Source organism: Molothrus ater, chromosome 1 (assembly GCF_012460135.2).
Source record: "Molothrus ater isolate BHLD 08-10-18 breed brown headed cowbird chromosome 1, BPBGC_Mater_1.1, whole genome shotgun sequence".
In the NCBI taxonomy this organism is placed as follows: domain Eukaryota; kingdom Metazoa; phylum Chordata; class Aves; order Passeriformes; family Icteridae; genus Molothrus; species Molothrus ater.
Genome location: NC_050478.2, coordinates 82,182,485 through 82,209,454, shown reverse-complemented (window position 1 = coordinate 82,209,454; position 26,970 = coordinate 82,182,485). Strand labels below are relative to the sequence as shown.

Here is a 26,970-nt window from a genome sequence, read left to right as displayed (position 1 = left end):
AGGGACTATGAAACTAGTAAATTGAGGTGACAGTCAGTGTCTGTGAAGTAAGGCTTGGGATTTTAGAAAGGAAAAAGTCAGGGATGGATTTGAGAAAATAAAAAGAACTAGGATGAAATTTAGTTGTAAAAAGGTCAAGATTATGGCTGGTCTGACAGATTAGTGATGAGAAATTCTGATACATGTTGGAAGCTCATCATATGGATAGGCAATGAGTTCAGGAATTTAATTAATTAGGTGGGTTTAATGTCAACTCAGCTGAATCACAATCATCCATGTGACTGCTTTTAACTCATGGTAAGTATGAACTGCATTTTCCTAGGTGAGTCCCAATGAAGGAAGGGTACCTCACATGTGCTGAGCATGATGTTAATAGCTGGGGTGATATCAATATACAGAATGTGTTAAGCTGAGCGTCAGCTGCATGAGGTACAGTGAGCTATTAAGGCTTTGTAGCTGTGAGCAAAGGAGCATTGTTCTAGATATCCAAATTCAGTTTTTATATTCAATTTATTCAATACATATAAATACCTCAAAGGCAGATGTCAAGAGGATGGTGCCAGGCTCTCTTCAGTGGTGTCCAGCAACAGGATGAGGAGCAATGGCCATAAACTAAAACACAACAAGTTTCACCTCAACATGAAGAAGAACTTTACATTGAGGGAGGAGAAGGCTGCCCAGGGAGGTTGTGGACTCTCCCTCTCTGGAGTCATTCAAAACCCACCTGGACACTTTGATGTGTAACCTGATCTAGGTGACTGTGCCACAGCAGGGGCGTTGGACTGGATGATCTCCAGAGGTCCCTTCCAACCCTAAAAATTCAGTGACTCTAGGATGTATGAGAATATATTTTCTGCAGAATTTGTATTAGTGCTATTGCATGACTCACTGATAAAATCTGGGAAGTGTGTTGGCAGTTTTGGTCACCCAGAAGGTTGAATTGAAAGAAATATGTGGTGAAGGTGACTACCAGACTAACTGGGGGAATGAAGAGCTTGTTTTCAGGGAAGAAACAAGAAAAAACATAGATTGATGAGCACAATGAAGCCTGAGATTACACTAAATATTAGGACTTTAAATACTAGGGAGAGGAAGAAGCTATGTGAAAACTAAAGGATGAGATTATGACAAGAAGAAAGACAAGCAAACTGGCCATGAATAGTGATTAAATGTAGAAACAGCTTAAATACTGAGATTCAAACTAATGGAATAAATGTAGTCACCAAATCTAAATTGTTAAGAAAGTACTGGATCACTGCATCAAGGGGGTCTGTAAGATGTTGGTTTCCTGTGTGATTACTGGCTGAATTTGATGCCCCAAGAGATAACTGGATCTACTTTTCAGTTTCAATTCCGTCAGTCCCGATATTAATGTCAGCATTATGATGTTATTGTATCACCTTCAGTAATGACTCCATATTCTTTCTTTGATTCTTCCTTTCTTTAAATAGGACATTCAGTTGAGGTAAATCCAGGAATTATTAATATTGAGTTTATTTCTTCAATGTCTCTTGGGTGTGTGAGCTTCTGATATATGAAAGTAATACAACAAAGAGCCTTTTGTCTTTTATTCAAGTAGAAAGTGTCAGATGAAGGTTAGCACACTTATTTTTGTTTGAGAATGCAGGAACAAGTAATCATGGTATGTCATCTTCCTTTTCCTATTTCAAATTAAAATACAAAAAATGTGAAATACTAAAGTTAAATGGTTACATGTAAAGCTTTCTCTGCTTCCCCATTTCTGTTCTCTATTTTGACCTTAAACAGCTGTCTTGCTAATGGATTATATGTTGATTTTTTTTTCTAGTTTTTCCTGGATAATGCTGTGATAGCTTTTCCCTCAGTTCTTAATTCATCAAATGCAAGTTTTCCTAATTCAAGTAATCAGACACGGTGGTGTATACAAAATAACTGTTTTTTCCTACCGGTAAGTTCATTTCACATTTCTTTGTTTGTTTACAACAATTACACTAAATTGACTGTTACCAGATCTGCTTGAAGTTAAACACCCACCCATTTTTGAGACTGCAGTAAAAGCTTGATTTTTTTTTTAAGTCAGCTGCAACTGCACTTGAAGTAAGTGGGAAGTTAAATGAGATTAGTACTTCTGAAAATAGAAGTTTTAATGAATGTCAGATTAAAAAAGCAGGAAACAGCGTAATAACAAGGAATCTTAATTCACCCATGCTAACACATTACAAGATATCAAGATAACACACAGCATCTGCAAAACAGACTGTGCACTGAAAGCCAGATTAGTCTGCAGGCAGGTTTCCCATGGTGGGAATATTTTCAGGTGGCTGACCTGAAAATATTCACCATTTTCATCAAAGCTGGTGTGAGAGGGGTGGGAATAGAACTCTCATGTGCCACTATATAAACTGCTTAAGAGACCTGAACTGATCTGAAGGGGATGTCTCAGTGTGAACAAAAGCACAATGGCACATGCAAGAGGAGGGGGAAGGACATTGCTGCAAAAAAAGTGGGACCTGTGTCCTAAAGAGCAGTGATTCCTTAAAGTATTACAAAAGACCTGCAGTTGAAAATGTCAAGCCATATATTGTGTCAAAATATATGGGTTTGGGTGAATAAGCTGGTGGCAGCAGGAGGAAAAGGAAGTTTATTTTGTCTCTATGGTGAAATAATTACCAAAATGGTGTGTCCTGATTTCAGGATTTATAGCTTTTAAAGTATTAAAACAAATTCTTTCATCTACGAAAATTTGTCTTTGATAGATTGGCATTAAAAAATTATGTTAAAATTTCACTTGTGACATTAATAAATGAAAAATTAAAGTTAGCTAAAAATTTTAAAACTTTAAAACATCTCTCAAATAAGCTTTGTTTTCATCCCCAGACGCTGCAAATATTTTAGCTGGAAAAAGCTTTAAATTCCTTTTGAGTTATCCCTTTTAATTTTTTTTCTTTAATCTTGGATTAAAATTTCTCTCTTTTCACTCTATAAGATACTGAATACTTAAGCTGACAAATGTTTGTTTCCTTAAATTAAAAATTTGTTATTTTGAATCTGTGTATTAGTTTTAAGCTTTGCTCATGTCAATAAACTTTGTGTGATTTATGATAGTAAACCTGACATCTATTGACTATGTCATCTAAAATGAGTGCATAAGAGCTTTGGAAATTACTTTAGCCCCAATTGATTTAAGTTCATTTTGAAGCAAAGCAATTTATTTGCCTCCTTCTCTACCCCCCAAAATAACTTTTTTGATTAGTTTAGCTTACTTTTTAAAAAGACTTAGCAAAGATTCCTCAGTAAATTATAGCAACATTTTTGTGTTTAGTTTAGTTTAGTTTAGCTACGATGCTTCTGTAGGTTCTGTGTAATAGAAGTTGACATGTATATCTGCTCCTGGGACAAAATACAGTCCTGTATTAGTGCTGCCACCTCCACATGTTAAATAAATAGAAGTTATAATACTGGCATCAAAAAGATGCAGTTTTGGAATAGATTTTATTTGACTAGGAAATTTTTTTACAAAATTACTTTGTCCTCAAGTAATTTTTTCTCTATAGACATATGGGAGTAGAATTCCTTCTTACTTCAGTGAAGATCTTGATACCCACAGAACTGCAGGTCTTAAATGTTAATAGAAGAGACCAAATGGGTTGTGCTGGATCCTGTGTGTCCTACCCTGGTGCAACACACCAGACCTGTGATCTCAGTAAGAAAGACAATCAGATTCTGTAAGGCATTGGTTAAAATACCTTTATTAGCTAGCACAAGAAAGAAAAAAGAGAATATATGGGCTTGTGCCCCTTTAGATGCTGAGAATCTTGATTTATACAGCATGAGGTGCAGATTCTGTCTGTGGAGAGGTTACCCAGGATTTTCCTCTTTTGAGCTGTTGGAGTATTTTCTTAAAAGGGAACATTTCCATTCACTGCTTCAGCTGTCAGATAAAAGGGCCTCCATGAGAACTTGCTGTTGCACTATGGATAAAGCCAAGGCATCATGTTGGTAGCAGGTGGGAGCTGCCTGCAGGCTCCTGGGTTGTGACAAGCTGGCTGAGCTGGCTGAGGTTGTCCTGGGGCTGGGGGATGCACTAAGCAGAGCAGGGGCCTGCACCTGCTCAGCTTCACTGCTCTGTGGATTGCCAGACTCTCCAGATCTGCTTGTTGCTAACTGAAACACTGCACTGCAATGCAAGGTCTGCATTCTGAAATGTGTGGCTGTGCCACTCTTCTCTAATTCATCCACCCTTGTCTGAAATTTTCAATCTATTCTATGTATTTGTATGAAACACTGTCAGAGACTGTTCCACTTGAAAATTTCTGGGTCTTTGTCAAACAGTATTTAGTTATGAGTTCAAGATTGCCTCTCCTTGTTACTTTTTGGAAAACTGATTTCAACACTAGAATGCCATATTGACTCAAAAAAGGAATGCTGCTATTTTTATGTAACCATGAATTTGGAGGGTGACCTCCTCTGAAATGCAGCTAACAGAGAAGTTTTATTTTTTTCATGATTCTGAACAGTTCTATCTATTTCTTATTTCAACCAGATCTTTCAGCCATTTTTTACAGTAGCAGCCAAGATTGAGATGGCAGATATATTCTGTCTGATGGGTGCTGTGAAAATTATCCTTCTTAGTGATCCTCCAAAATTAGTATACAGTGATTCAGGTTCTGTCAAAAGTGCTGCCATCAACAAGTCAACAGTAGTCCGAAAATAGCATGGCTAGAAATAGAATGCTTTGTAGTTTCAGAAAAGAAACTTCCTTGCAAGGTGCAGGACTGTAATTTTCAGGAAGCATTTCTGGCAAAGGGGTTGCATATTTAAGACTAAGATAATGATTCTAGAGATGATTGCTGTTTTAGCATTAATTTTGATGCTGTAATCAATTGCCAGGAAATATTAGAAGAAAATATTTTTCCAGAAATTTAACTTCAACTGTACGTATTTTTGTTGATATATATGACATAGGAAAGAAAATGCTTTTTTTTTTAGCAATTGAATGTGTTTTTATATGGTTCTTACTCCACAGGATTTGAGAGAAGTATTTTTTATATTTATATTATGCATAGGCCCTGTTAATAGCTTTGTATTTTTCCTATCCTGGTTGTTTATAAAATTGCATATCTGTGAGATTCATAACTGTGTATTGCATCAGTTTATAACAGCTGCAAATATAGGCAATGAAATTATTGCTTCAGGCCTTTAGACATTTTTACCTTGACCCAAATGCTAGCAAGACATTCAGGGTAATCCTGGGACTCAAGCATGAATGAAAATTTTACAGTGGAACAGGAGTAAATCTTATGTCACTCTGCTGACAACAGACTCCTACATTAGATTTCAACACCAGCAGTGGTATCCCACAAATGTGGATGAGTAAATCAAAAGTGTCAAAGGGTGAAAATTAGGGAGCATAAATTTATTTTTATTGGCTGTCTATAAACCATAGTGTCCCAGATTGTGATAGATTGCACACTTCAGTGGTCAGTCAATGATTTGTTTTTTAAAGTAGCCTGAGCATTTTATTATGCATGATTTCCTACTCAAAAGCCAAATTCTAAATATTTTCCATTTGATTTCTCTTTGCCAGTATTTTATATACAGCTGCATATTAGGGCTCATTTCCTGTTCTGTTTTCCTGAGGATAAATTATGAGTTGAAAATGGTAATAATGTTGATTGCATTGGTGGGCTACAATGTTATCCTTCTGCACACTCATGGGCCCATGCTGGATGACTACAGCAAATTTATGTATGCAATGGCACCTCTTAGAAGGTAGGTGGCTAACTCCAGTCTTTCTGAAGTTCAATACTACCCATGGTAGCTCTTAGTCATGGAACACACGTGCTTGGCTATGTAATCTGAGTCACAATGTAAAATCATTGTCATGCTGCAGCAAATGTTTGATTTCATGTCACACCTCAGAGCATTAGAATAAAAGAAGTCTGGACAAGGCATTTAAATCACACGCTATAGGAAATAGAGTATGGTTTAATTTGAATTTTTGTCACAAAGGACATTAAAAGAAGTCATCACCAAGTTTGTTAAGGCCTCAGGCTGCACATAATTAAGGCTTTTAGGGCATATTTGCTACAAGCTGAAGAAAATCAGCTTCCCCAGAACTATTACATCGTCTGAAATGCTTACAAATAAAGTCTTAGTGATTGAACAAATTAGTAGACCAACAGTATGTATATTTTTTATTTAATTTTGCTGTACCTGTGCATTTGTATCTTAAGTTTTTAGTGAGGCTGCTGAAATCTTTGTTACAGCTGATAATATGTAAGAACAAAATTATGACTCCAGTTCTTGTTATTGCTGTGTAAAATAATATTTGGACAGCTGTAATTTCTACCTTATTTTCAAGAGAAAGAGGCGATTTTCTTCTGTGTAGGCCAAGTGTCTGGCATATGCCATACACCAGAAAATCTGGGTATTCAGATTGAAGTTTCCATATATTTTTTTCCTGTGCTGTAACATCATGGAAAAGGATCTAATTTGAAATTTTGGGGAAAAAAATGTTTGTTTTCTTTGCACTTAAATCTAAAGATTAAATGAACAAACCTAAATATTTGTTTCCATATTATTAATGGAAAGAGTATGTGTGTGATGGTATGGAGAACCAGGGAACAGGTTAGATTGAGCTTGTGCTTCTGGCAGCTTTGATTTTGTCAGTCAAGCTCTGCATCTGTTGGTATTTTCCTTCCTAAATCTCTTATCAACATTCTTGTTTCAGTGGCATGAGTAGGAGAATTCTAGTGTGAACTGTTTTCCATTGCCTTTAGTGACTTTTGCCAAAGCAGAGTTTTTAATAAACTCTTTACAAGATCTAGTTTTGTGCCTCCTCAGGAGAAAAGGTATCTTGGGAGATAGGTGCTTTAGTTTCTTTTTATGCATATTCATTGGATATGGTCGAGCTCTCCACAATGGAAATAGCGTTATTGCATTAAAAATCTATTTTTATTCTACTTGTATAGAATAAGCCACAAATGCTCTCCATTTACAAGTAAAAAAGGACATTATTTTTCCTAAATCCTCATCTTATTATTGGACTTCAAAATGTAGGCACATTTGCAGAGAGTATTGTAGGGGTAATTAAATCCACATAATATAAATAATGATATTTTATCAAATAATATACTGTATAATATTTAAATGTTCTTAGTTTATGTACCAGAAAGTAGTGCATATAAATTGTGGTCTTATTTTTGTGCTTGAAGTAATATTGGTTTAACTTTTGAGCAGCCTGCTTTACTTATGTTTTTATTTTATAGGCCAGGAATACTGAAGGACCTGAAGACAATGGGCTCAATTTCCTTGTTCATATTCTTCATCACATTACTGGTTTTGGGTAGACAGGTAAGACACACACTTCTCTTCACATGCACCAGTGGACACAATGCCAGCTGCCACATGCAGCCTGTCACCTTCTCAAAGAAACACCTTTGTCCTGTTCTTTCCCATACCCTTGCAAAGGAGTGTCAGGAGCATCTATAACATAATTTTCTTTCTTGCCTTCCAATATGCCCTTAAAACTCACCAGTAACTATCACTGACACTATGCTGATAGTGTACTGTGACTATTGCTTCTCATTCTGACCAATGGTGGCTCCTCGCTTCCTGCCTTGTTCCCATCTGTCTGCATCCATCTGCTGTCTCCCTGGTTGCTTAATTGCAAGCTATTTTCTTCACAGTTATTACAATTTGGTGCAGACACAGAAACAATACAGCGTGCACACAGAAGTGTACCACATGCTGAGGCCATGGTTGCACTAAAACTGTGACCCAACAGGAAACTACTCTTTTTATGACCCAGTTGTGCTTTTCCAGAACAAATGTGATGTCAATGGTCTTACCCTGTACTAAGCTGAGGAAAGATGCAAGGGCAGTTCTTTCTCTAAATCCTCAGGCTTGTACAGGATTCATGGCTAAAAGATGCAATTCCAGCCCATCGTGCCAGAACAATGCAGTGCACAAGACAGGGCTCTGAAACGGAAGAGGGAATCCATGTGAGATCTCATGAACAGCCTGAGCCTTCACAGACTGCAGCCTTGGGAAGGACTTTATCCCAGACTGTCCTTAAATCATTCATTTACATTATAACTCTTCAAAAGTTAATGACTGTCATTTAAATTGCCAGGCAGGCCCTGCACGTTACTACACAAAAATTCTTATCTGGCAGTTTCTGCAGTATTTATTGTATTTGGGAACATCCTTCTTGATTTAGAAATAACATTCTTCATCTGCCTTGTCAGCAGCAGCACTTAGAGATTATTCATTTGATGGTGGTGACAGAGTGGGTCTAGAGCACAGCTACTTTCCCTCAGAAAGAGGGACAAGTTTTTCATCTCATCAGTGGAGAATCTTTAGTCACTGTCAACCCAAGTCTCAGATGGAGGCAAAGGGTGCAATACCAAGAATAAAGGAGAGAAGGAATATCATCTTCATTGGGAAAACAAAGATTTCTTTGTGGGTTCAGTCACATCAACAAGGAAGTTTTTTCTGCATGCAGCTACAGGTGTTCTCTGTCACACCAACTAAGAAATTAATGTATAATGGAAAAAGTCTTCATTTTCGGAGCTGTAGGTCCAGGATCCTTGTCATGAAAACACTTATTTGTAACCCTTCAGTCTTTTGCCTTTGATTTTTCTAACTTATTCTGCTTTAAAGAAGAAGGAGAAAAAAAGCTTCTGCATTTTCAAATGCTCTCAAGCAAAGTCTAAAATGGAAAATGTTATGAACTAATTTTAATATATACCTGGCATAAGAGCTGCCATTTAAAGTTACTGTTGGTGATATTGATTGGTAGCAAATGCTTGGAAAAAGAATAGGGGAGGAAATCAACCTGCATAGAGTGACCTACTCACAGACATATACTTCCCACCTTCTGCCAGTTAGTATTTCTGTGGCTGTGTTTAATAGCTATTGGCTGTTCTGCTTTCTGTTTCACTGTCTGATCCCTTTTTAACCCATTTTATCTTGCTGGTGTTCCCAACACTGATAATGAATTTCACAGTTTGATAAAAATTCATGTGACAGTGTCTGTCTTTCTATTTTTAGACTTCCTCTTTTCTACTTTTATTGAGTGGCACTTGTAGGATGCTGTTGAGCCATCTTGGCAGTGTCAACAAAGTCAAATTCTTCCTTACCCTTCTTCCACAGAGGGTAATATGCAAGTAATTTCTCTGTTAGTTATTGCATTTTTTTGCAGATAATACATATTTTCTCTTATTTTGATATCTGATTATTTAAAAAATGCTAAAGATAATAGCAGTGATGAAAAGGACAGCCTTTCTACTTCCCTTCAGCTGCCATTGGTGTTCCTCTGTCCCCAGGATGAGTAACCAAACCTTCATCCAAACAAAAAGTGGATGCTCTCCTGCAAGCCTAGCTCTGTGAGCATGCTCACCACTGGTCATAGCGATGCCTCTCCTGAATCAAAAGCAGCAGGGGATCAGTGCCTCTGGTTCAGTGGGGATAAAGAGAGGAAGGGTTAGTATAGCATTACATGGTTTATGAGCCTACCTAATTCCTGTAGCTGCACAGCTAGCATTGCCACTGGAAGAAGCAGACCTTCCCTCTGCTGCTTATTTCTATCCTTTTGTCTCCTCATTTGTACTGGCCCAGCTCACTGTGTAGATGTATAGTGGATCAAAATAGAGAAATGGTCAGGATTAAAAATTAATCCTGCAGAAGTGGCTGGTTTTGAGGCAGATCTATTTTCAAGATTTATGGTGTGGCCACAGCAATGCTTGTGCCAGAAGAATGGGGGTGAACAGACAAAAGTGAGGTGGAAAAAGCAAAACTGCTTTTTTTTTTTTTTTTGATGGCCTTGCCAGCATAGGTGACAACCATTTCCTGACACTGAGACGAAGTGACTCATTTCACCCTGCATACAGATCCCGAGAGTTACTTGATAATGGGCTGGCAACAGGCAGTGTGCTGAGAATGGTGATTCTTCCACCCTTCCCAGGAGAATCCAAATTGGTGTGGGCTTGACTGTGTAAGGAGTGTGCTCACTTTTAAACACAGTTGAGCACTAAATCTCTCTTATGATCTGCTTTGAATCCAATATTGACATAGCCTGTGAATTCCTTTCTCAACAGTACCTAAAATATTATGTGCCCCATTCCTCTGTAGGCTGGCTGTATAGTTTTCCATGATTGATTATATTGTAGTTATCCACACTGAATTTCATTGGTAGTTTTACTGCTGAGGTGCTTGTGGCAGCTTCCCAGAGCTGTAAAAACTGTTTCTTTGCTGTCTCTGTTCTGTTTTCTAGAAAGCTTTTACTTTGCGAGAGAATTCTTCTCTTTTTGAACAAAGTAGTCTCTTCAAGAGCCTCTTCTGAAAGAATTCAATGAAAACTTATTTCAAATTTCACTGCTAGTCATATGACCATTTACTTCTTTGTAGTAGATGGAGGCATGTTTACAGAAAGTATGTCAACTCATCCACTTGTATCAGCATTAGCCAGTAAGTCTAAATAGCTCTTTTCCTTAGCATTTACTGACTTATTTTACAAAGTACCTTGCTCTATTGTTCCTGCTTATTTTCCAAAGACTTGCCTTATATCGGTACCCTTTGTCAGTTCTCCAACACTCTGTCTGTCTTGACTGATCAGGATAAGTTTCGTATCATGCAAACAAACCAACACAAAAACCACCCCCACCACAATTCAAAATAAGTTAATAAGCTAATGCTCTTCTCTTTTTGAAATATGATATGCTGACTTTTCTAATTTCAAAGCAAATTGTGGAATACGTTCTGATTTTTCTTTTCTGATCTCTAAGTTCTCTTTGCCCTTTTTTGGAGCAGCCTAAATTTAATTCAGTAAAGAGTAAGGTAGTAAATAAATTATCTTTTTTATACTAGCTTTTGAAGAAGAGACATATTTTTGAAAACTTCACTTAGCTACCACCTTTTCTTTTCACTACAAAGTTGGTACAGTCTATGGATATTTAGTTTCAGCTGGCATCCATGTTACTTTTGTCAATTTATACCAAGGATTTTGACATCCCAAGGTTTTACTGGATTTTTCCTGCATGAATACCATTTGTGGCATTTGAATTTACCATCTATGTGTATTTATATTTATACTAATCCAAGTTCTTGGATGTATAAATATCTAACATATATATAAAAAAGACATTCTAAAAAAGTGACTGCATGTATTTTGCATCGTGTGGATGGTTCTGAAAAAAATCCCTATTCATGACCTCAAGCTTTATAGGACTGATAATTGCCATTTACTACAGGCACAATGACAGGGCAACAATAAAATCCTAATTCCAAATTCCTGCAGAAATCTGTTCTCAGGTTCTCTGTACCTTTATGATTGTCTGTACAAGTATTTAAGTCTCTGCCCACTCTTATTTTGCTTATAGTTTGCAAATACCCTTTAGTAACATATAATTATTTAAAATATCCAGCTTGTTTGTTTATTTGACATTCAAACTCCAGATTTCTGCGATGCAGCATGATCCATTCTAAGATGTCAAGACCCCTTTTACTTTCAGAAGAATGTCACCTTTGAGTCAGAATAGTCAGAATATTTCTTTTGGGGTGCATTTGAGGTCTGCATTCTGTCCTTAGCAGTATCGATATCAGCACAAAGAGAGTATGTTAACAGTGATTTAATGTGATGGATGTTCTCTTTCGGTTCTGTAATTAAATGTTTAAATAGTACCTGGCCCTTATCAACCAATTCAAAGGAAACCTGAGTATATTTCTCTCTATACATTTAAGTGGAGGAATCATTTTCCTCTTACTGTTTTTTCATCCTGCAGGTATTTTGCAGATACAGTTTTGCTTCATCAGTTTTTTTTCTTCCATTGCCTTTTAAAAGCTTGCCAAATCATTTTAATACCATCTAATTTCAACTTTCTACTCTTATTTTTCGCTGTGATCTCAGCAGAATACCTATGAATCATTTTGAGCTGTTACAGCCACTGTCCAGTCAGAAGGACTACTCTCATTTTTTATGTCAATGCTTACTGACTGCTAATACCAGTAGGTTGCACTTTTAAGTTTTTTCTGTAATAAGATTGCCATCATAATCATATTCTCCTGGTTAATGACATAGTCTTCATTGAGATTGCCTGATAGTGTTAAACCACTAAGACTACATTGAAATAAGTCTTGATTTTATCAGGTCAAATGAGATAGGCAAGAGGAGGCTTTACTGTGGAAATAATGCCTTAGAATTCATGACAACACCCTGACAACATTGAAAGGAAGTGGAGAGAGCTCCGCAAAAGTGCAGTTTTACTAATTTTCCACCACCTTTCTAGTGAAATTGGATCTCAAAACATACTGATGCTCCAAGGATGTTGTGTGATTTTCATATAATTCCAGGTATTGTTGTTGTGGTTACTGGAAAGTTACTATGAAAACTCTGGGACAAAAAGAAAAGCAGGATAAAGTATTACAGAAAGGAGTATAAAAGTAAGCAACCAACCAAAAAAAAAGAGCAACTAACAAAACCAAAACTAAACTGAGTTGGCCCAGCTGACTGGGCCATTTTTTGTAGTCTGATCATGATTTGATATACTGAATGTAAATCATATCAACAGGCTGTTTTCTTTTCGCCAGGCTGGTTGCATGGCATAAGTTCAAGTTAGTAAAAACTAGGGTCTTCCTAAAATGCCCATTATTGTAAGTGAAATTCTGCACTTATAAAATAATATTAAGTTGCAAAACTATACATTGTTTCCATTAGAGTGTTTGATTTCTGTAATGAATTTCTACTCAAGTTTAAGAGTAGATAAATAAATCTGCCATTGCTTAAGGCACCTTGCAACTTTTTTTTCTCATGGGTCTTTTTGCTGGATTTGATAAAATGTATGTCACAAAATGTATGCTTGGGGGGTGACTTCTGTGAGACCTGGAATTATATTTGAGTAGCCAAATAATTGTAGGAGTTGTGTACTGTGCTTATTTTGTCTCTTAAACCTGTACTCCAGCAGGACAAGATGCCTATTGTTTCTTTACTTCTGTGTCCTCTTGTAACAGAATGAATATTACTGTAGGTTAGACTTCCTATGGAAGAACAAGTTCAAAAAAGAGCGGGAGGAGATTGAAACCATGGAGAACCTAAATCGGGTGCTTCTGGAGAATGTGCTTCCAGCCCATGTAGCTGAACACTTCTTGGCAAGGAACCTGAAGAATGAGGTCAGCTGTCTCTGTATATCCTCTACTCTGTAAGAAAGCAGTGTACCCTGGAAATACCACTTAATGCTGTTTTGAACAGTAGGTCCTTACAGCGAAAATATAAATTTACAGACACTTTCATTTCCCCTTTCCTTCCTGTAAGGTTTGCTTTACAGCACTGAATGCACCATAAAACCTTGAAATAAAAAGGTGAAATTTTCCTAAATGGCAATGCACTTTGCCTATTGAAGGATGGTAAAAATAGGTGAGGAGGAGGAAGAACAGAATGGCTGAATCAACATGGGTTTAATTTTAAATCATATGCATGCAGATACTTTTCCTCCATGATCAGAGTGGAGTTGCAACCAGGTTCTGAATTTTCTTCTGTTCACTGGAGAGCTTTTTTATTGGAGTGAAAATTAACTTTTTCCCAAAAATAGTGGCTATGTTAATTCTGGAAAGATGTTCTGAACACTGAATTACCTGTTTATTTACTGTTAAATGGACCTAATCCAAGCACCAGAAAAGTCACCCAAAAGATCCATCTTTACTTTTCTGGAAATTAGATCTGCTCCTAATATTCCTTTACAGTAATAATAAAGAAAAAAAAATACATACATATAAATCTATTTAGAGAGAGTAGCAGCTATAGAGATCTTAAATGTAAGATTTTTAATTACCTGTGCTTGCCAAATAATTGTTTCAAAAAAGACAAAAGAGGGCAGAGGGCAGATTTAGGGATTCATTTTTGATCTTCTGAGCCAAAAAGGACAACATCTTCCTTTTCACTGTGGTTTGCATTAAGCAGTATTAATCAGGACTGCATTTCAACACTTTAGTATTCCCAGCAAATATTCATTTGGTAGCTAACAAAAATTGCTGTAGGGTTCCTTTGAATGCAGTGAAGATTTTGGCTAGAAGCCAAGTTGACTCAGCTCCAGTTCTCAGTTAAGGCATTAAACACAGCAAACCATCAGGAGATTGCTTTCTTGATTATGTGCTACTCCACCTCAGCTTCCCAGCAGAGCAACACCATCTGCTTACCTTTGTATCAGCTACCAGATTTATCTTGTCACCCCTCAAGATTCTTAGGTTGGAATGAGTTTACTTAATTTAATGAAGCACAGAAATTGTAAAGTGCTGAGCTCCCCAGCTCATCATGTCAGGTGAAGTAAAAATGATATGACATGATTTTAATGACATCCATTGAAAAAAACCCAAAAAAAACGAACTCAAGTTGTTCCTTGTTTTGTTTCTTTCAAGAGTTTTCAAAGGAAGGCCCTTTCAAATCTCTGGAAGTATTCAGGAGTATAAGTATCTGTCATGTCTTTAGATTTGTTTCAATATCAGCAAGGTTCTGTATGTAGATACAGATGTTAGGGCAGATTAGGCCTTTGTTTACTCTGTGTGGATATCTAAGTCAACAGATATGACATTGAAATTTGTCCACATTTTCCTTAGCTGCAAACATTCAAGTTAGTATAGTTTTATGTTTGTTCTTTTCTGTTTAAAACAGATTCTGAGATTAAGAAAATGGATGAACATTCTATTTCCAAATACTACTTTCCTTAGTATTTTATGCATGCAGCTGTATATGGAGAAAAGGGAAAACAAAGTGCGCTGCTGAAAAGCTGGCAGGAGAAATGGAAAGGGAAAAAGTGAGTGGATAAATGCTAACTTGGAGCAGTTGCATGGTAGTTTCAAATGACCAACAAAGGTCTTTTTTTAACAAGATATATATATTGACTAATGCTAATCCACCAAAAGCAAAGGCCCTTAGAGTAAATAATAAAGGTTTGTTTGCCTTACCAGAACCTCCAGAGCTGGGTTTCTGCTTTATAGTCTGCATGCTGGATACAAGACAGGTTATTTTCCAATTGAAAGACAGGCTCAAATCTAAAATGAAAAGCAGGAAACAGGGCCAGGATTAAATATATCTGCACCTGGCTTTTGCAGCTTTCTCCTTAATGCTTTTATCCTTCAGATTCCCTATTAGTAAAAAGTGCTTGGGAGTTTTTGTGCTGCAGGCTAACTGGCAAGCCCATCACTGAGCAAGAGGAATCGTGCTTTATTAGCTACAGGATGGAGCTAGCACTTTACTTAGAGCAAAAATTCTGCCCCAGAGAAGCTGACTGCCATAGCCTTCCAAGGGATAGAACTGGACTGGTTTCCCTTCCCGATCCCAGGAAGATCTTCAGGCATTGGAGATGAGGGGACAGTAAAAGGAACATACTTGCAGAATTTCAGATGGTATTAAAGAGGAAAAAGAAAAGGATTGAATGCAAAAGACAGGATGATTTTATTTTTGTTAAAATAAGAAAAGCTATTCCTTCCTAGAATAGTATTGCACTTAATTTTCTGACTACACATTTTGGAGAGTACTGTTTCAAGAGAAGAACTCTCAGGAAAATTAAGGCACTCAATTGTAACATCCTTTATTATTATGATCAAAATAAACTAGATGGGGATGACTCCTTGAAATTCTCTGAAATTTATTGTGATAGTCACAATTACTAGTTATCTGGTTATAAATAGTGCCACTTGTTGTTCCATGATGGTGCTGTGTTATTGAGCATTCATTAGTGGAGATGGATATTGCCAGTATTAGAGAGGAAGGAGGACAAATGGGTCGCTATAATTGAAATGAAGTTACAGGGAAGATGACGAGGAAATAGAAGTAAAGCTGAGTTAACCACGGAATGCAGTCTCTGTACCCTTTTAAGGAAATACCCCATGTGACCATGCAGGAGCCACTCTGGCAGTCACACCTGTACCACCTGAGAAGGGGCCAAATTCCCCTCACAGTGAGCAGCTCCAGTGAGCCAACAGGTGCCCTGCTTGACTCCCCAGACACCACACACTCACAGTCAGACCAGATTTCCTTACTGGCTTGACCCTTGGGTTTCCCACAGCAGAGTCTCAAAAATCTGGATTTAATCATGGTGCAACAAGAGAATAACAGCTGGAGCTGTGAATCAATGTATTCCATCCCTACAGCATACAGTTGTGGTGGAGCTTCAGCAATGCTATGGGTATAAAATCCCTAGAAAATACAGGAGGCACAAAAATCTAGTTATAAAAAATTTATCTCCTCCAGCTGCATGTGTTCTTCCTGTCCATCATTATTTTCATGTTTGCTCAGAAACTTCCCTCACACCTGTGATGGGATGAAGCAGTCAGCAGTTTTCCCGTAGTTCTGTTATTTTTCAGTTATACATCAGCAGTAAAGATCCATTATGTCTGTGCACATCTGTGTACAGACACACCACATTCTTCCAAAAGGACACACTGACTGTCAAATTGCAAAAACCCAAGCTTTGCTAAGTAAAAAGGGAAATACTATCTTATGCTTCTTGAACTCACAGAATAAATCCTTTTTATGTGAATATTGAAATCCCTTGTTACTCAAATAATAACTTGAAGGTAGTTTTACATAAAAGTGGATAGCAGCCTCGTTTATTGCTATGTCTACCTTTGTGTATAGATGTTATTTCTTTTTTAAGTGTTAGTTTAACATTTTTTTCTTCTTTCTATCTTTTTGGGGGGGATATGAATTTGTCCCGAAAGAAGAGATAGTCAAGGGCAGTGGAGAGGAAAGTGAAGGGGGGTAGTAGGAGGTGGTCATTTTTAGCACCGGAATCTTTCTGTGGAGTAGAGATGCTCTCATTTCAGTGGTCACAGAAGGCAGTGCAGACTCTGCCATAAGTAAGTTTCAGTTCAGATGAATTCTTTCTTTTTGGCCCAGCTCCTTGTTATGCAAAAGAAAGGATAATTATTTTGTCCTCTTAGGCATATTGTCATTTTACGTTTGGAACTATCAATCAGGGTCATTTTGCATTATTCATTTGTAGTACATTGAGTTTGTGATTTTGGTTCAGTTTTTTAGTTAGTACAATAACAAACAGCTAATAATAAATTGGATATTGTTTTACAAAATACATTTTCAGCCATGCAAGCCAGACTAAATTCTCTTCATATGAAGTCTCAGAGATGGGCCCTGTCTAATGAATTAGTTAACATTTTCTTTTCACAAACTTAATGTTCAGGAAGAAAAAAATCATTACAATATTTTCAGCTTTATATGTTAATTCTCTTTTATGAATAGGTTTATGCATTGTTTTAAATTAATAAATGCAGCTAAATGCAAAAAATATCCAACCTCCATCTTAAGGCATTCCAACTACTGCAGCACCTCTGGTTTTAGATCCTGGATACTGCATGTTAATTAGGAAAGTTATTTACAGCAGGCTATGATAATTTTTTTTTCTTTATACTGTTTTCTTTTGGACAGGACCTGTATCACCAGTCCTATGACTGCGTCTGTGTCATGTTTGCCTCTGTTCCGGATTTCAAGGAATTTTACACAGAATCTGATGTAAATAAGGAAGGGTTGGAATGTCTCAGGCTGCTAAATGAGATCATTGCGGACTTTGATGATGTATGTACTGCAACAGTGATTGACATATGGTTTCAATCTTACTAACTCATGATATGCAACAGTCAGAAAACATACTTAAAGGGGAGAGTGGAAAAGCTGTCAGAAAATACTTACAGGGACTATTAAAGGAAAAATAGATTTATGTGGGATAAATCAGATACTGATCTCACATCATATTCAATTGCTTTTGATGTCCTATAATGAGAATCCTATGAGTATTTTCTTTTTTTTTTGCCCATTAGCTGCAGTTTTTGAGACAATTACATTACATGCCATGGATTAACCATAGGTTCTAAATATGAATGTCTAAAGTCAGGTATAACCTTTGTGTTATACCTGATCTGCACTGATGATTTGATACACAAGCACGTCAAAGGACTATAAAAGTTGTGATGTTCCATTCTCTGAAGTCAGAAGCAAATAGAGAGTATGACTACAGATGGATTGGGAAAAGGCATCTATAAAGGCCTCACTGAGAACAGTAGTTCTCTATAGGGAAGTCATTAGTGACGAAGATACCAGTAAAATGTATTAAAATCATGTCATGACTCAGAAAGCACAGTCTGGATTTGTGGGTCTGCAGCTATAGAGGGTATTTTAGCAGCAAACCCATTTGGAGAGCATTGGGTGTTCAATGTTCAAAACAAACTGGGATATATATACTAAAATCCTTGGATTTTAGTCCTACTGGCATGGAATATTCCACTGTCATGGGATGGATGCTTACTTTCAGAAAGCTGCCTAAAGCTTAACTGTTGGCAGGCATGGTGATCCACTTCCAATATCACAGGAGTGCAAAGTCTACTGACATTTATAAGCTGTATGTAAAATAAGATTGAATTTATTCTCACTACCATAAATTTAATTTCTTTATTGTAAAAAGTTATTTTAGAAGAAAGAAATTACCTTTCCTTGGAGTTCTGTAACCATTGTTTTATCCATCCTTAAGTCCTTCATCCCGTATATATTTGTGAAGCCATTTGAGGTCCATACAGAAACTGTTCTAAGACTCGATTCTCTGATTGGTGTTAGACTAACAGGACTGCTGATCTGAATAATGAATGACTGTCCTTGTTTTACAGTTGTTGTCAAAGCCAAAGTTCAGTGGAGTTGAAAAGATAAAGACCATTGGAAGCACTTACATGGCAGCAACAGGACTCAGTGCTACACCCAACCAAGAACAGTGTCAGGTACAAGAAAACATGTTTCTGCTTAATAAAAAGCATATTCAAATGAAGGCTAAAATTTTGTTCATTAAGCTGCAGGTTATGTATAATAATGTGGCCTAGTTTTTTTCTTATTAGCATAGATTGTATTGTACTGGACAAGTATATACTTTAGTATACACTCTGTGAATTTTTCTTCACATTGCAGTTTGAAAATGCCACCTCTGTATTTGCTAAAACAGGCCTTCTACTCTGGATACAGTACAGCATTTCATTCCTATGTGCTACATCAGGACTGGATTTACAAAGCATACAAAAGATTGCAAGAATTAAAGTTTTCCATTGTGAGCTAGGAGGGATGATTTGCCTTACTAACTATACACTTTTAGAACCCTCAGAATCAGCACTGAGAATATGTTCCTTTGTTTCTAGTTTACTTAATATGGTAAGATTAGGAACTGCAGTCAGTGGAAATCCAGATCAGAAAAGCAATTCATAACTTCTTCAAAAACCTTGCCTCTGCCATGATCTTTAGAGTACTATAGGTTGGCAACAGAGAGACAGCAATTAAGATTCAACACAGTCTCTGCTAAGGATTAATGTGCTCTTGCCAAACTCATGTTCCTTCTAAACACAACAATTACTACATGAACTATAGACCCTAAGGATCCTGAGGACAAAGGATTATTTTAAATTAGCTCTGACATTTAATGCAGGGAGGTGAAGGAGATGAAGAAAATGCAGAGCTGCAGACCGAAGATATGAAGATATAGAGAGCTCTCAATCACAACTAAAACTAGTGTATGCAGAGGAAGAAATTTATCACGTGAGTTATTTCCACAATCAGGAGATCCACAGTTTAGCATTCCTTGGGTGTTTTAGTTCACATTCTCAAAAGAAACCCACCAAAAGTCAGCAGCCTTCATTCCAGATTCCCAAAGATGCACAGATCCTGCAGTACCTAGTGAGGCAATGACTGACTGCTAGACATACTGCTGGGAACCACCCCCAGCTTAAAACAAGCATCCAAGGAAGACTAAGTGCCTGAGGAAGGGGTCTGAATATATCAGCTGAACAGGAAACCATCTGTTTTAGCTAGGAGTGAACTCCAAATGAAACAGGCTTCACAGGCTTCATTTATCTAAACAGCTGCTCCAGCAAGCACCACTACTGTCCCACCCTAGGCTGATGCATGCACTCCATGAATCATTCTCTGAAGTTGTCATCTGTCCATCTCTTCTGTCCCTTTATCTCAAGAAATAGGGAAGATACAGTAATTTCTCATAGAGATCAATGAGTCCATGTCTTATGAAATCAATCACTTGTAAGGATCCTACCTTGGGTTGTGGGACACCAAAATCAATTTTCTCCTCAGCCTGAAAGGACTCAAAAAAGCACTTAAAATAATGTTGCTTTGTTATGTATGAGAGATTAAGTCTACAGCCTTGATAAGTGGTATAAGCTCTGTAAGTAAAAGTGCAGAGTGGGGTTGCCCTCTTCCTCATGCGTTTTAGTCATTTTCAGGTCTGTTAAATGTTCTCAGATGTACTTGTTTATCTGCAAGATGAGATCAGTGGAAGAATTCTTAAAATTGTGAATTTCACTGGATCTTAAGCATTTTATAAGAGTGCTGAGCTGTGCAACAGTGAGAGGGAAGGATCTCTGTAGGGCTGTCCACAAGCATTATTTATTATGAAAGGGAATACAATAGAAGCAGACACTTAAAGAAAATGAATTAACAAATTCTAGGCACACATAGATATTGAGTGCCTGTGGGATTAAACAGCAGCTAATAAGTCACTTGACAATCAAAATGTTGGATTAGGCATGTTTGGATCTATCACCACTAGACTGCTTGGTTGTACACAAGTGAAATGCTGTCTCTTGGCCATTGTTTGATCTAACTGATGCTGGACAGGGTACCATCTTCTACATTACTTCTCTGCATCTGCCTGTAGAGGGCATCCCTAAGGGCTTAAGTGTCTTCAAGCGTATTTTGGTTGCATTCTTACAGCAGCCAAGGCTCACAAGACTGATTTTAGACTGTTTGTTTGTCTTTTGAATTCAGGAACCTGAACGACAGTATATGCACATAGGAACCATGGTGGAGTTTGCATTTGCCTTGGTGGCAAAACTGGATGTCATAAACAAGCATTCATTCAATGACTTCAAGTTACGAGTAGGTGAGTATCACATGATTCTTAGGAGAGCATCATGGACAAGGGGGAGAATTAAAGTAGTAGTAGAACTGACCAAAAGGGCCATGATAGTAAACAGCACCATCTTCACCTTGTTTAAAAGCAGCCTATGTGGTATTGCCCATCACCCCCTAGAGTGTTTCAAGGCTAGACTTGGAAAAGGGCAGTATTCCTATTTAAAGAATGGTTGAAAAAATTTGTTCACGTGGCTCTGAGTGGTTTTATGGTAATTCTTTAAAAATTATTGCAGAGGTTATAAGCTGTGCATTTTTGGAAGTTTACAAATACAAAAAGAATACACAATAAAACTCTAGATTGGGCTTTGCAAAACTATATCAATGTTTTTTCAGAGGACAGGAGCTGTAAGGGGTCAGTGAGGCTGCAGTTTGAAATATTTTACATGTACTAAATTCAAGCAAGCACACAAAAATGTACTCTTTCTTTTGAACTGTTAGACAAGGGAGAATATTTGCCTTTGTTATTCAGGTAAGAGCAAAGATGACTAGTTATTTATCTTGGAAAGAGGTATCCCTTATGTTTCAGTTTCTAATTGCTTTTTCTTGTGCATCCTGGTATTTTTAAAAAGAAACAGACAGCTGCAATAAGCAGTAGAAAGAATGATAAATGAATTCAGAGCTGGTCAAGAACCATATGTTCCAAAATGTTTATTTCCTGATAGCAGTACACAGCAGTTTCACAATGCAATATGTAACGTGGAAAGTGTGAAATGAAAACAGTAAACAAATATTGAGAACCCATAAATTCTGTAAATGTGTCAGAAGTATTTGATTTCCAACAGTTATTCTCCTGTCTTGTCTTTTTCTTGCTGTACCGCTTGCTTTTCCTTTCAGCTGCTTCTCTTAAGTCTATTTCACAGTGCCACCCACTGGCAAAACTTGCTGTCTTCTGACTTGAAACAAGCTTCTTAGGGCACTCCTTTGCCAGTATGTTCTGTATTCCTTGCTAAAAATGACAAAGCAAATCAGAAGTACACTTCCTTCTCAGAGTGTTACAGAACTGGATGGTTCTGGCTGTGGCTGGCATTGCACAGACCAGCAGCTTCAGTAGAGAGAGAGAACTGTTGGGTGCCGGGGCTACATCTGCAAACTGCTTAAAGCAGTACTAGGTCCTTTCAAGTGGGGACCATAAAGCAAAACAAAATGCTTAACTTTGGATTTTTACTGATCTTTCTAAAGATTACAGAGAACTAGGACTCCTTTGCTTCATGAAATGAAAAAATGTTTTAACTCTAAAAAGAAACACAGGCCCCAAAGTGGTATTTGTGCCACCATAATGCAACATAGGCACCACTGAGATCTTTATTTTCACATCACTTCTTCTCCACTTCCCAATACCTGATGATGAAAGCCTCTGATATCTATACTACTTGTAGCCACAGAAACATTTTAAGAACTACTTCTGACCTAGTCCCCACTGTAAGGATTTCTACCCTAACTGCCCTTTGTAAAAGCGTCCCTTGACCAGCATCTAAGTCTGAAATTTTTGCAACTCATTAGAGGTCTCATCTTTCATAATCTTCTGTGAGTGCCTGAAATGCTGGTGTGACTTAGGAGGTACACACTGATCTGATCTTGTCAGATAAGGGAGAGGAGCATCTAGATGACATTTTAGGCATTCCTCCCCTTCTGCAAGTTGAGATACTTGATTTATGAGACAAGCTCAGATATGCTTTTGCAGCAAGTTTTGCACAGGTATTACTTTCTTTCAGAACAGAGGCTGGTGTGTTATTTTCCATGTAACTTCATAGTTGGAACATTTGTCTGTGTTGTAGGTGACTTAATTTGGTTCCTGGTTTTGGGTGAGGCTAGCCATGAGCCCAAGCTGTAGGATACTTCAGAATGAGGTATTCTCTGTCATTCCTGCTGAACAGTGTTATATTTCATAGAATGATTAAATATTGCTTTGGATATGAGAGAAAGAGATAGATAATATCACCCTCTGTTAGAGCATCCCCCTGTAGTGAGAGTACTACTCTTCCAGCCATGCCCCAAAAACATTCATGTGCATCACGCAAAAAAGATGAAACACCAGCAGGAATGACATAGAGCAGCATATCCCACAATGCTTGGGTGGCCAGAACACATCCCTAAGATATACTGGTAGAAGTTTCCTCAAAGGCGGAGGCATCTGAAGGTGACTCCTGAGCCCCTGAGGTATTTCTCAAGCTCTCAACACCAGTGGTTCAAGAAGGAGGTAAAAAATAAAAGTCCCTTCCTGCCCATTGTGCTTTGTAGGAAAATCCTACTGCACTGCCCCAGTTTCTGGACCATGGCTACACACATCTCTTGAATATTCCCTGCTAACCAGATTGGACTACCCAGCAGATGGCTTTTGTGGATTCCAGTCTTAGTTCCCTAGTGTTTTCTACAGGTTGTATGTCATGAAGTAGAAAAACCCATCCATGGCTCAGTTGTTAATGCAAAGTGTTGCAATGCCCAAGTCTCTTTGTGCATTGAACCCTGAGCACTTAGAAAAATATATATCTATTATGTTTAATAATTCACATGTTCTGTGGGGTTGGTGGTTAGAGACAGGGACAACACACACACCTCCAAGCTCCATGCAACAAACAGCCTCTTCTATTGTTAAGAGCCTCCTTATATAGGGAGTTCAAGACTCCCAGATTTAGACAGCTCATTGGTCTGATCCTCCCACAGCCCAACTCCTGACCAGTGAGATGTCCACCAGTGAGATGTCCAGCCCAGGATGGAATGTGATAGGTGAAGTTCCCTATCTATCAACCCAGGGCCCGGTTTGTGGAACTGAGCTGGGTTTCTTATTTATCAGTACAAGCCAGCTTGTACAGTAACATATATCAGGTTCCATTTGTTATCTTGTAGTGTTTGCATCTTTTCCCAATTTAACTTCTACAGTCACGTTTTCCAGGATTTCCAAGTGGGCTGATAGTGTTGTTGCTAGCCTGTGCTGCCATGTTGCGTATCAGATGAGCCAACTCTGAGATCCCTTTCCATCCTACAATCACACTTTCATTTGACTGCACAGATATATCCCTAATGATAATGACAGAAAGGAGCTAACAGAAATCAGTTATGATCCATTGAGATAATTTTATAAATCCAAATTACTTACTTGTTCAGGTTTAATTTCTCACTAGGCCTAACTTGTCTTTCCTGCTCATCAGTATGTACAGTTAAAATTATAGTACCTTTGATGCTGGTTATCAATAGTACTTTGGATTTTGCCTCCTGGTTTCTTTCCCTACTAGCAAAGTAAAACTCATTTACTTTACAGACATAATATAGGTTACAAACTTACTGCAAGATAAAAAATGCCCAGAGTCTAACGAGGGACTATAGCTTCTGTTCTACATCGTACTTAATCAAAGTATTTGAATACATATATTTATATTGAAGATCTTTAGGACAAGTCTTTGGTCAATCCAGCCTTCAGAACAAGGCTTCAAATCCTTTCAGCTCATTCTCTTTAGTTTATTCTGCATTTAAGAAGCAAAGAATACTTTAAAAGCAACTTGATTGGGCCATTAACTATTGCAGAGGAGAGGCCCTTTTCACTACAAGTAGAAATTAAAAGAAATTCTTGTATATCTGTTTTCTCAGAAGCTGCTGCTCACCCACAGTGTGGTTCCATGCTACATAATAAAGGCAGCAGCAGGTCATTATTAGGGTGCCAGTGGTTGAAAATAGCAAGATACTCAGGATGGGAGGGAGCTGTAAAACTAAAATTAGATGAACTGACTTCTGACATTTCTGTAACTAACATTCTCCTGCCATAAATGGTTAATAAAACCATGATGTTTGCTGCCATACTCACTATTCAGTGAGGGACAAATGCTGCGTTCATCAACTTGCTATATGCCAGATGCACTTTGTGTCCTTGTTTGGTGGATCTTCACAGAATCACAGAATCAGTTAAGTTTGAAAAGACCTCTAAGATCATCAAGTCTGACCTATGACTGAACATTCCCATGTCAACTAGACCATGGCACCAAATGCCACATCCAGTCTTTTCTTTAACACCTCTGGGGACAGTAACTCCACCACCCTCCTGGGCAGCCCATTCCAATGTCTAGTCACACTTGAATGTGAAGCAATTCCTCCTAATGATCACCTAAATCTCCCCTGGCACAGCTTGAGACTGTCATCTTACACTGTCATTGCTTGCCTGGGAGAAGAAACCAACCCCCACCTACCTACAGCCTCTTTTCAGAGAGCTGTAGGGAGTGATAAGGTTTCCCTGAGCCTCCTTTTCTCAAGGCTAAATGACCCCAGCTCCCTCACAGGCTCCTCATAGGACTTGTGCTACAGGGCCTTCACCAGCTTTGTTGCCTTTCTCTTCATTGCTAATGTTAAGTTCTGATGCTTTCCAGGTATAAACCATGGACCTGTAATAGCTGGAGTAATTGGAGCTCAAAAACCACAATATGATATATGGGGCAATACAGTAAATGTGGCCAGCAGGATGGACAGCACTGGCGTCTTAGATAAAATACAGGTAAGCCTTGATTTTGTGCTAGTGGGCTTTTACCTAAAATGGCAAAATGGGCTAAAGTTTGGTTCACAAACAGTTATGTAAGAATCTGGCAACAGCAGCTCTGAAAGGTGATGTTAACCATTTCCTTACCATCACTTCATTTACATGTCCTTAGCAGTTGATGGGGAAGCAGAATGATGGGGAAGTTTGGTTCTACTCAAGTGAAAATAAGGTCCTGAAGATGAGGAGAGTGCTATGAGGAAAAGTATTGTCCCTAGTTCCATTTATCTATCTACAAGCTCTCTGCTGGCGACCCTGGATACAGATGTGGTTACACCAAATTTGATTCTTGATGTAAATGATTAGAATGGGCAATCCAGCAACAGACTGCTTGAATGCTTAGGTGTTCAAACCTCACCTGAGACCCTTAAAGGCCTTACAAGCATTACAGCAAACCCCTTTAAAATGAAGCAAACGTTATGTTATCTTCACATTCTGGAAGAAGGTTCTGCTCTGCTTTGTTATCAACACTGGCTGTATTACTGTATTGTTGCAGGTTACAGAGGAGACAAACAACGTCCTGCAGACACTGGGGTACATGAGCACCTGCAGAGGAATAATAAATGTAAAAGGAAAAGGAGAATTGAAGACATACTTTGTACATACAGAAATGACAAGATCCCTTTCACAAGGGAATGTGGCATCTTGAAGATGCTTGTATGTGTCATCAATACCATATTTTCAGGAAAGTATCACGCACTTTTTAACTACATTTTGGCCCTTAACATGCGTGCTATTTTCTGGTATGTGGCACTTATTTTAATATGGCTGCAGAATAGTCCCATGAGCCATCATTTTGCACCTTGATATTTCTATGTTCAAGGACAGTTGTGATGTACGCTATAGGACTGGAAGATTGTACTGCTACTTGCACTGTTATTCAAAGACAAGAAAAGAAGGAATAGGAATCAAAAGGAGGGAATGCATCCTGAAAGGACTAAAGAGAAGTGTTAGTGACAAATGCGGGGAAAAAAGGCAATAAAGCTAGGGGTGCATACTATTTTCTGATGCATGGTGTTTTCTGGAAAATACAGTCGCTCCCCAATAGCATACTAAACTGGTATTAAAGTATACAGTATTGTAAATAAGTTTACTCTGTCCACACATGATTTGGATGTCATCACCAGTTGCATCTCATAGCCAGGGACACGTTGGGTGGTTTGCTGGCATTCTTTCTGAAGAGAGAACTAAAAATGCTGGAATAGTTTTGTACAAACGTGTCAAATGTTTTGAAGCTATTGTCTTTTGTAAAGTTAATTCATTAAAAGTTTATATGTACTTTGTCTTACTGTTGCTGTCTCTTAGTTTTGCTTCCTTGGCTTCTGTCACTCTAAAGCTGCGTGTTTTCTGCTGCTGCCACTGCTTTTTATTCAGTAGTTAGATGTTGAGGCAGGCTATAGCCAGCTATCTCAACAGCCTTGGTCAATAATATCTGCTAGACTTGCTATTGCCTTTCAGAAACTAAATCACCTCTACTGTCTTCAGTCATTGGTGGCATCCTAGGCAC

The 26,970-nt window shown here is 37.9% G+C and overlaps 1 protein-coding gene across 1 annotated transcript in view; it reads left to right on the top strand.

The window, feature by feature from the left end:
* ADCY2 (adenylate cyclase 2) overlaps positions 1 to 26,751 on the top strand; it is a 206,834-nt gene extending 180,083 nt beyond the window's left edge. Inside the window, exons 17-25 of the mRNA XM_036400040.2 lie at positions 1,808 to 1,927; positions 5,567 to 5,751; positions 7,251 to 7,335; positions 12,991 to 13,149; positions 17,420 to 17,566; positions 18,649 to 18,756; positions 20,801 to 20,915; positions 25,300 to 25,424; positions 25,960 to 26,751. Of these exons, the coding sequence (XP_036255933.1) occupies positions 1,808 to 1,927; positions 5,567 to 5,751; positions 7,251 to 7,335; positions 12,991 to 13,149; positions 17,420 to 17,566; positions 18,649 to 18,756; positions 20,801 to 20,915; positions 25,300 to 25,424; positions 25,960 to 26,112 (1,197 nt within the window). The 3' untranslated portion in view covers positions 26,113 to 26,751. The remainder of the gene's footprint in view (positions 1 to 1,807; positions 1,928 to 5,566; positions 5,752 to 7,250; positions 7,336 to 12,990; positions 13,150 to 17,419; positions 17,567 to 18,648; positions 18,757 to 20,800; positions 20,916 to 25,299; positions 25,425 to 25,959) is intronic.
* Positions 26,752 to 26,970: the final 219 nt, after the last annotated feature.